Here is a 10,781-nt window from a genome sequence, read left to right as displayed (position 1 = left end):
GTTGAGCAGGGTTTGAAGGTTGACCTCTTCTCCGAGCTCACTGGCCAGAACCTGCAACAGCGGTCAAACGGCTTCGTCAGGTTCAAGGTCCCTGTCGTGTTATATTATAACATTACTGTATATGTAAAAGAAGATTTTACCTTCTGAGCTATTTTCAGTTCCTGTTTCACGGACTGAACCTGGTTGCGATACTCGGTCACCTTCAGTTGGGAAGCAGTGAATTTCTCTTGAAGGGATTTCAACGCTGGGTTTTCCTGCTTTTACGAATTAAAAAAAAAGATTCTGGTTGAGTAAAGATAAAATTTTGAGTTCGGGTTTTTTTTTTTTTTTTTGGACTGTGGTTTGACTTTGCGTCTTTACCTCAGTGTCTTCACACACGCCCTTCTCCTTCTGTGACTTTGGATTCATCTCAGCTGCCCCGGGCACCGACGCTTTCTGCAGCTGTAGAAAAAAAAAAAAAACATGTTATAAATATGAAATAATCTAACGCAGCGGTCCCTGACCTTTTATGTACCGAGGACCGGTCAGCTGGTATCATCCGTTTCTGTGGACCAGTAATACCACGCCATTGTTAAAGGATCATTACATTTTCAAAATAAAACCTCTTTCAAACTTTCTTCTGATAGTATCAGAGTCCGAATGACCTTTGACCTTTGACCTGAAACATTGTCAGATTATCTTTGAATGACAAAATTAAAGGGATATGACTGGGTTCTTTTGGAATGAAGTACATTAGCAAAAACTGAAGTACATTTTTTTTACTGTGTCCCACTGTGGACTGGTACCAAATGACCTACGGACTGGCACGGGTCCCCTGACCAGGGGTTTGGGACCACTGATGTAATGCATTAGACGATGACTGTGGAAATTAAACTGAATTTCCACTTTAAATCCATGATACAAAAACTATGTAAATGTATTACCTTTACCACATAAAATAATCAGTTTGTTGATACAATACAATAAAAATAATAAATAATAATTTAATTAAATCCATATACAATACAATAAAAATAATAAATAATTATAATTAAATAATTATAATTAAATCCACGATACAGTGACTTTGCATAGAGAAATGAAGTTGAATAAAATCAAATTGAATTAATTCAACTAAATGTGCATCAATCCAATGTAATTCAGTTCAATCCAAAATGAGTCCATCTCCGTCCAAACCTCTCTCTCCAGATCTCTGACTCGGTTGCTGCTCTGCCTCGTCTTCAGCTTTTCCCGCTCCAGCTCGGTGGACATGTCCCTGATCTTCTTGGACAGTTCGATGATCTTGGTGGCGGCCATGTCTCCTGGCAGACCGGCCTGGCCAAACAGTGCCAGGTGCTCCTGGTTGAGTTCCACTTTCTTCTTCAGCTTCTTGATTTCATAATCCTTCTCGTCCAGCGCTTCGAGGAGTTTGTCGTTTTCCTCTTTCACCTGCCGCAGCTGATCTCGCAGGTTCCTGTTCTCGTTCTGCAGAGGTCTTAAAAAAGGTCAGGAGAAAAGGTCAGGTGAAAACGAGAGAGAGGGAAGATCATGAGAGAAGAAAAGTAGGAGTGAGGTGAAGGAGAATCTCACTTGTCATTTGTGGCCACGTTGTCTCCCTGAAACCCCTGCTGCAGCAGATTCAGGTCGTCACGTAAAATGCTTTTGGCGTCAAACTTATCCGGAGCTTTCTTCTTTTTCAAGGCCACTTTTCTCTTCTCCTGCTGCTTCTGCAGTTCCTGGAACTGAACTCGCAGATCGTTCAGCTCATCCTCGGGATTCATCGTCTGTGGAGTGAGGAGAAATGGATCAAACTTGAACACGGAAATGTTTTTGTCTGCACAGCTTGTGTCGTCATAGCAACGCAGTTGATTATACGTCGATTATGTGCTATATGTGGTGTTCCCTCTGTAGAAGTAAAAGTATTGTTGATTAAACTTTTTTTTTTTTTGCTGTTTAAAATACTAAAGTAGTAGGGTGTGCCCCAAAAATGGATCACACCAGAATATGGAAATATTTTTTCTACAGTTCTCTGAACTGAACCAGCAATGTTATCATAGCAACCGGTTGATTATATGTTGCTATATGTGATCAGTTCTCTGAACTGAACCAGCAATGTTGTCATAGCAACCGGTTGATTATATGTTGATTGTGTGCTATATGTGAGGCTTCCTCTGTAAAAGTAAATTTTTTTTCTTTGCTTATTTAACAGACCAGGGTCTAAAATGGTGGGGCGTGGCCCAAAAGTGGATCACAGGGCTACATTTTAAGGGAAATATAAGATATTACAAGGAAGTTTTGAACGCACATTTCTGGCATGTTATATAACAACTTAACTTTAAAACAAAGTGTGAGAAAAATATATTTTTTTAATTTTGGGGTAAATAACACTGGACTATTTCTCTTAAAACATAAACGTTAAAATACCCCTCAAGAAATCCTACCGCAGGCACAACTTGATTTTTAGATCATTCTAAAAATTAGAATGAAAATCCTACCGCAGGCACAACTTGATTTGTTCGCTAGTTTTAAAAGTCCAATTTTTAGATCATTCCAGGACCAAGTCATTTTACCAACAACTCTAGCCAAAAAAAAAAAATAAAATCCCGACATCACTCACTGGATCTTTGTCCAACATTATCGTGAAGACACTAAAGGACGACGATGTTACAGAACATTAATGCTGTTCCTAATAAAAGGACTCTGTGTTTCCTGCAGATGAAAGGCTACAAAGGAGCGACAGCTGCCGTGATGTCAGCGACTGTTTTGAACGTCGACGCCGACGGCCGTTTGAAGTAGGTGAGTAGTATAAAACACACAGATACTTGAAGCACTCGATTTAACAGAAGTACACTGAAGTATGCTGCCAAGAATCTGGCAATACGAGACATATCACGATACGGGGCATTAATACAATATATTGATATATTTCAATACTGTAGGTACGGCAATATATTGATGTTTTGGGAAACTGTCAGGGTAATAAACATACAATGATGTTTGGTGCTCAACATCAGGTTATTGAAAAAAAAAATACTGGGCTGTAGAATACTGATATGGTATCGTGAAACGAAATATCGCGATATTTCAGTGTACAGTGATCCCTCTCCTATCGTGGTAGTTGCGTTCCAAGACCCTCCGTGAAAAGGGAAAAATCGCAAAGTAGAGGCGAGATAGTTATTATATTATTTGTGTATATATTTACCCTTTACGAACCTCCCTAGACTGTTTTACCCTTTCTAACAAAGTAGAGTTGTAGAACGGCGACGCCGAGCGAAGTGAACGAGAGAATGGTCGACAAACGCGTAAATGCTGAGAGATGCTACGATGCCTGAGCCAATCAGCGCGAGGAACAGAAGAGCTCTTAGCATTGCCACTAGTACACAACAAGTACGCATTTTATTAGCCAATAGTATGCTGTGTACGATCTTGTTTAAGTAAACAAAGCTACCGGCGATCGTTTGCAAATCGGCTTATCTCAATTTCTAAACGAGAATCCACATTTTTAAATCCAAAACTTTCGTATGTATGAATATTTTATAATAATGATTTTATAATGTCTTTTAGTTTATTTTTTGCTATATTTCGTGAGATCGGATTACAAAAAAAATCTGCGATGTACTGAGGGAGTGAAAGGAGAACCGCGAAATAGGGGGAACACTGTATCGATTTTTTTTTTCTTGCACGCGTACCACAGAGGAGGAAAATACCCCGTGAGGTCATTTGCAGTGGGACACACGATGTCTACACTTCTGCCCTGTCATGGCGGAGGAATGTGGGCTGACCTTCACACACACACACACACACACACATAAATAATGAGGAAATATGTGTGTCATTTCCAAAATGTAAGCCGCTCACTGCATCACATATTTCAAACCTACAAACCTCATCCCAACTCCTTTTTTGGTTTCATTCAACAGTAATCACACACACACACACTTTAATATAACTAATACTGTAATATAAATACACAGCAGTATATAAACTCCTGCAGTTTATCAACTGTTTATCAACTCTTCCATCTAACAGTTGATAAATTCCGCAGTAAAACTCCATTAGGTTGAAACTAAATCAACCCTGATCTGGACAAACATGGGCCTCGTCCAAACTTTGTGAAGCTCCGCCCCTTTCTGCGCTACACTCCAGCTGAACATGACCTTTGACCTCATGGAAAATATAAGACACAGACCAAAAAAAAAAAACAACAAAAAAAAAAATGCAGATGTTTCAATGGTGAGTCACGTCTGCGTTTTATGTCTGCCATACTATAAAGACCCCCAGGTGGTGCAAGTTTCCTGTAAAGGTAATAAAACATTTGGTTCATAGAAAAAAAAATATAAAAATACAGACACAGACACATATATTAACATTTGGCATTTAAACGTTTGACCTGAGAATTGATGACCCAACGGTGAAGAATAAACCTTTAAAATGATCTACATTGAAATTAATGAAAATTTTACAGTTTATTTACACCTGCTGTACATTTACTGTACCGGTAAAATGAGCTAGGTGCTTTGACGTTGTTTGTCCTTTATTTACTTCTTCCAAGTTCGCCTCACTTCTTAGAAACCATTACATTTCATGAGCGTCTTCTGCATCCTTAAATATTTTTCTCTTGAACCGTAAGCTTTATTGCCCTCGGAGGGCAGTTGCTTCCAGCTTTTTTTTACCACGTACTGTAAAAAGCAGACTTATAGTTTAAACAGCTTTGTTTCCGTGAACATATTTAACTGGTTTTCTGATCGTACGTAGTTTCCTGCAGTTTTCTGACTTCCTGTTAAAGTACCCCCCCCCTGCAGTTTTCTGACTTCCTGTTAAAGCGGTACCCCCTCCTTTCCCCCCACTGTTTCTGTGAATTACGTTCAAGAGCGTACAGCTGCACTTCCCAATGTACACACTAGATGGCAGCATTGGTATAACTGTACGATGGGTCCAACTGGGAGATGAGACCTGAAGGCCCAACGAAGTAATTACGGCAGTAGCTGGAATGTATTTTTCGGGAGAATAAACACATTAATCTGTTGCTGCTTTCAAAATAAGAAATGTTTACGACGTTGCTAAGATCTAAGGTCAAATAGTTTTGCTATTTTAAATACAGACATTCAGGAATGTGGAACCTTTTCCCCCACTGGAAGCATCTGTCTTCCACAGGGGTCTCAAACCTCTGGTTCACAGGTAAGATATTTGATCAGCGATTGTGCCCTAACGTGATGACGGTTCATTCGTGGGCCTCGGCTGTGTGTTTGAGACCACTGGTGTTCACCATAAGGAGAAGAAGTAAAGTGTCAGAGAAGAAAAAAAAAAGGAGTGCAGTAAAACTCTGGCACCAGTACTCCAGTATACGATCACTGCAGAAGTTTCTCAAGCTCTCGATTGAATCATATCGTGCCCCAAACATCACTTAAAATCCAAACCCATAAATCAGGTCCGATGATTAATGTTTACTCCCGTCAATGTTGCTGTGAGAGAAATAACGCTGGCAGCGGGGGCTGATGAGATAAACAAAGATGGGAGCCACTATCGGATGAACACGTAACGTTGCTGTCGTAAACGTGGACTGCAGGTTGTCTCACTGACGGCAGGTCCTGCAAATGTATCATCGAAAATGAGACGCCACCGAGACGAATGTGTTTCTGGTTCAGAGACAGTTGTTCAAACTGATGAATGTTTCCGTCAGTGGAAACACCACCGTGATGCTGTGATATATGTCATGGTATGTCATGGTATATAGTTTCATACGATGTCATGACCACAGTCATCCACAGTAGGACGACGTGGTCAGGAAGTACTTACAGACAGTTTGATGCTTTGTTTCAGCAAAACATTTATTTGAAAAACAGACATTGGAAATTGCTCCCTGCGGTGCCGCTCCGGATGACATCAGACGGAACAAAAATCATCATCACGATGCTCGACCACATCATCCGTTGGTTACGTGAGACAAATGGGGGGTGGTGGGAATAACAAAGATCAATGGTCAGGACGGAGTCTCGCTCCCAGGAGACGGCGAGTGAACGGCTCCCTCTGTCTGTGACTGGGAGGAGGATGAGGCTTTTGTTTGGCGAGTCATGCTCCATTCACTGGGGCGAGTCATGGAAAATCCCTTTGAGCTTCTATCCCACCCGGAATGAATGTGTATTTACACAACCCCCAGGTGACCCTGCATGCACCGGCCCAGACAGATCCATCCATCCCAGACGGAGGCAACTCCAGAGGAGCAGAGCAGCTGCCTGCTCTTCCTGTTTGGGAAAACTCATTTGTGACCTCATCATCGTGGCAGGGTCCAGTCAGGTGAAGATGCTCCCAGACCCAGACCCAGACCCAGACCCAGAGCGTCTGCTTTACATCACAGACCGTCAGCTGCTACGGTCTACAGCCGGGCAGCACCAAACAGGTCCAAACAAGTCATTGAGGATTTCAGGGCTTGAAGTGACCGTGACTCAGACATCCACTGAAAACATTGAGCAACCTAGACCCATTAGATGGAGCAACTGCCAAAGATGGAAAAGATGACAAGGAATCGCTGCACACTTTCATAGGAGACGGACAAGAGAATTCACATTTGTAGCTCTTACGGTAATGTGGGCTGTGGCATCGGAACTACTGTATCATGACTCACTTCACAAATGTGTAGTCATATAAGTAAGTGTATTTTAGAAAACTGTAGTAGAACAGGATGAATACTACAGGACAAATTCCACCAAAAAATTCCAAACAGCCAATGGTCTGGTGTCTCAGAATTCTATTATATTGTATCACAGAGGTGGCACTTTGGCCCAGAGTCAATGTCTCTGTCATTGGTGTGGAACCCCAGGGTTCACCTCCTAGGAAAGATCGAATCCCGGTCAGGACGATGGAGGTCAGGGAGACTGCTGCCCCCGCGACCCGATAAGGGTGAAAATGGATGGATGGATGTATCACGGAGCCCTATATTGAACCTCACTTTCCTAGGTTGATGTTTTGTCAGATCTAATGATCCTTTAACGATGGTGAGGTATTACCGGTTCGCAGTAACCTGGTACAAAAATGTTCAGGGCATGCTGGGCTAAAGAACTACATACATGAAAAACAAAAATGTCGTCCCACCGCACATTAAAAATCCTGAAAACCCTGCTTTCCTGGAGCACATAGCACCATCTGCAGGGCAGGAATGGGAGGGCCGAGCTGTACAGCAAACTAAAAATAATAATGGACTGAAGACATTATCTTTACCAGGTTCGTCCACGGCCAACGCTTCGTTTCCATCTGTGTGAGTAATTGTTCTCTCCCGCCACTGACGTCCCAGGACAACAGAACAAAGCTGTTTTCATAGTGTTGAAAGGGCAGCGATACCAGCTCGTGGAGCGTGATTGATTTGTTCTGCCTGGGGTCCTGACTCATTGACGCTGGGCTCCATTCATCCACACTCACACTTGTTGTCCCGTGAGTCATTTGGGGGTTCTGCTAAGTCTTAATGTGTGTTTGGAGTAGCGAGAGCCAAAGAAGGAATGAGTCAAAGTGGAGGAAGTGGAGGACAGACGAAACCTAATCAGTCTCGCACACGCAGAGACCAAACAACCTCTGACTCCTCTCGTCCGTACGACTTCTTTCACGTCAGTGCTTGCGAAGTTTTTCTGCTCATTTTTCAGCAGAGGTCACTTTTGCTACTACTCTCGGCTGCCGCACGTTTCCTCCAACTCAGCAGTCAATTAGAGTAATCAGAAACAGGTGCTGCCATGTGTGTACGTGTGTGTTGTACACACACACACCCGCACACACACACACAACAAGAGAGGAAATGAAAGCGTCATTGTTAATACATGTGAAAACCAGCAGCCGAGTGTTTGTGCAGATATATCTGACTGACACGGGATTATTATGTGTCTAGACCACAGAGCGATCAGGAATCCCTGCACTCTGATTAGCCGAGAGTCGTCGCGAGGACGAGCTAAACACGTGTGACGCGAGGGTTCATGCAGTAGCAGCGATCGGGGGATTGATGAATGGAGGGAGCTGTGCAAATAAACGCTCCCACTCTGTTATTCCACTGACGTATGCCTCGGTGATAATGACCATGTGAGAGCGCAGACCCGACCCATGCTGAAAATACTTGGGGTTCCAGCCTAGATGGAGCGTGCGACGCAGCGCAAATCTGTGGAAGATGATACTTAATTATGTCTCATTAAAGATGTGATTAAAAGTCGCTTATTTTCATGCCCCGTTCTTTTCCGGTTTTCTGAACTTCTGCTACAAATTCTTCTGGCGTTAGTATGTTTGAGCATGGGTCACATGGCGCCACCTACAGGGCTAGCATGTGTACTACAGGGACCAGAGTTTAAATGCTAAATTTTCTTTAAAAAATGGATGGATGGATAAGCGGACAAAGATGTATGGATGAACGAACCCATTTTTTTTTATTGATTTAAATTTTGATGGACAGTGTGACAGTGGATCGTATGACAGAGACTGAAAGACATTTAAATTACAGTTGTTATTGACCCATGAACCTAATGCTTCATGTTTCAGGACTGTAGAAGTGACTGTGAAGTGTCTGTAGAAAACCCACGCAGATGATGAAATACTCTATAGACGCCATTATTTATCAAACCAAAGACCTTACCGTAAGCCAAGGGCTCTAACCACTCTGGTAGTGGAGTCCCGCGGTGACACAGATAAACACCTGGATACAAAACATAAACTCGTAGAGAGACTCGCAGTTATTACTTCGTGTTTCTTTGCCTTTCCACTAATGTTCATGTGTTTGTTAGAACTCCTCTGGACCTGTGGTTCACCTACGTCTGGACTCACTGCACTCCTGACGCACAAGAAACCTGTAGAAATGGTTTGTTTCCACACAGGTTTTCACAAGCTTTAGAACCACCCCGTGTGTGAGGTGGGTGGATAATGTCGTTTTCTGTAGAGACAAGATCTAAGGCAGTGGTTCCCAAAGCGGGGGCGGCGGGTTCCCTTAGGGGATACTGAGTTTTTGCATGGGAGGCACAGAAGGTCAGAACATTGAAATTTTAATATTTGTACCACAGAGTGAAATTTCAGTAGTTTTGTAAAAAAAAAAAATCCCTCCTTTGTTTGCTGTAAAATTACATCTTTGGGAATTTCAGTGTTTTAATTAAAGTTCAGTGGAGTTTGGAAGCAGTAGCTGTGAATGTAACACTGGTCTAAGGTTTGTGGGCTAATGTCCAACCCTGAAGTAACAAAGAAGGATTTACGTTTTATATCTAAAATGTACCTGGGAAGGTATATTTACATCAATTTATGTAAAAAAAAAAAACCCTAAAGACAAATGTATGTATTTTTGTTTTCTGAAAAGAAAGTCAACAGAAGAAAAGAATTGCTGAACAGATTATTGGGAGTCATTTTCTCCGGCCCCTTGGCGGTGTCTGGTTCCATCTGCCCCGTGATTCCAGCGCTGCGCAGATCTTGTTGTCTAAATATTTCCTGTCTCAGTTTGAAGAGTTTCACAGGAGGGCAGATGGAGGAAGACTCAGAAGTGCAATAATCCCCACTTTAAAATGGGGCTCCAAGGAACTTCAGGCCCACAGTGATATGGAGTGACCAAAGTATGGGCCGCCACACTGAGTTTACACAAAAGCTAACATTTCAGCGGGAGTCGAACGTGGCCTCTCCATAGTCTTTAATGAGCCTGGATGTATTTGTCATTTAGTCCACGCTGGGGAGTCGCAGTCCTTCATGAGATATTAGTCAGCCAACAGGCTATAAATCCCGAAACATAAAAACTTTATTTTAAAGGTGCTGTATTTGTACAGGCACATGTAGATTTATTTTAAAGCATCGTTTCTGTTATTCTTGGTCCAGACCTTGTAAAACTTAAAACCTGAACCTTTACCTTGAACCCTGACAGTCAGGTCGCTGCTTCATCAACCGGGGATGTTTGTAGGAAACTGATTCAGTGATAACCTTTGACCTTAAAGTGCATCCTGTGCTTTCTTGACAACTTTAATAGAGTTTTGAAGAGATTCCTTTTCAGCTCTTGTAAATGTTAATGCACTTTCAGAGTTAAGTTTTCAAAGAAAAGTACGACCGACTTATCCAACTGACTAATCATGAAAATCCCGCAGTTGGACAATCGTTGTGTTTCATATTATTCTTACAAACAACACGCAGCGGTTAGCATTCATTTGTTTGAACAAAACTGCATCAGAAACACATTTGTTATTGTTATCAAGTGCTTTGAAAATTTGTGAGAAAAGCAAACAGCGTCAAATGTAGCTAGTTTTTCTGCATTTATTAGACACTTTTAAAGGCTGTGACGTAAAGGCAGGTGGGCCGCTCCCTGTCCCAAAGCACCCACAAAAGTCCGTCCCAGCTGCGGTAATTCCAGAAGTTGACCTCTCCTGTTTAGAGTGCTAATGAATTGGCCATGCGTGAAGTCACCACTGACCGACTCCGCCCTGACCTACAGACAAGTAGAACTTATTTACGGTATTTTTTACCCAACTTTTTAGTCTTCTCCTGATCAAACTAGGGATAGCTCGATACTCGATACAAGTTTTAGATACAAATCTGAAACCAATACTGCAACTTAGTAGAGTATCTGCAGATACTGATATCAAATGGATACCGTCTTTTCGTCTTGAGCAGGCCACCGGCTGCCGTTGTTGAGTCTACAATGTCAGTGTTTGCATCATGACGCGCAATTGTACGCTGAGCATTTGGGCTGAGGTATCGGATCAGATAGTTGTGGCTATAGTTGATGTTCAATCCTGAAATTTTCACCAATATCGGACCAATACCGAGTATAGGTTCGAGCCATCCCTAAACCTCACTACTCTCTACCATGG

The 10,781-nt window shown here is 42.2% G+C and overlaps 1 protein-coding gene across 2 annotated transcripts in view; it reads right to left on the bottom strand.

Moving 5' to 3' along the window:
* Window positions 1–2,637, bottom strand: part of LOC103384344 (coiled-coil domain-containing protein 13-like) — a 4,390-nt gene extending 1,753 nt beyond the window's left edge. The window contains exons 1-6 of one of the 2 annotated variants that reach the window (XM_025063184.1): window positions 2,597–2,637; window positions 1,570–1,763; window positions 1,177–1,474; window positions 361–441; window positions 141–257; window positions 1–51 (exon numbers count right to left, since the gene is read on the bottom strand). The exon at window positions 1–51 is cut by the window's left edge and continues 63 nt beyond it. In XM_025063184.1, the coding sequence (XP_024918952.1) occupies window positions 1–51; window positions 141–257; window positions 361–441; window positions 1,177–1,474; window positions 1,570–1,763; window positions 2,597–2,614 (759 nt within the window). In that variant the 5' untranslated portion in view covers window positions 2,615–2,637. The remainder of the gene's footprint in view (window positions 52–140; window positions 258–360; window positions 442–1,176; window positions 1,475–1,569; window positions 1,764–2,596) is intronic. The other variant, XM_025063186.1, reaches the window with a different exon arrangement.
* Between the last annotated feature and the right edge of the window lie 8,144 nt (window positions 2,638–10,781).

The sequence above is a fragment of the Cynoglossus semilaevis genome, chromosome 1, assembly GCF_000523025.1.
Source record: "Cynoglossus semilaevis isolate Cse_v1.0 chromosome 1, Cse_v1.0, whole genome shotgun sequence".
Lineage (NCBI taxonomy): Eukaryota > Metazoa > Chordata > Actinopteri > Pleuronectiformes > Cynoglossidae > Cynoglossus > Cynoglossus semilaevis.
Note: the sequence above shows the minus strand (reverse complement) of the source record. Positions and strands in the feature narration are given on the sequence as shown.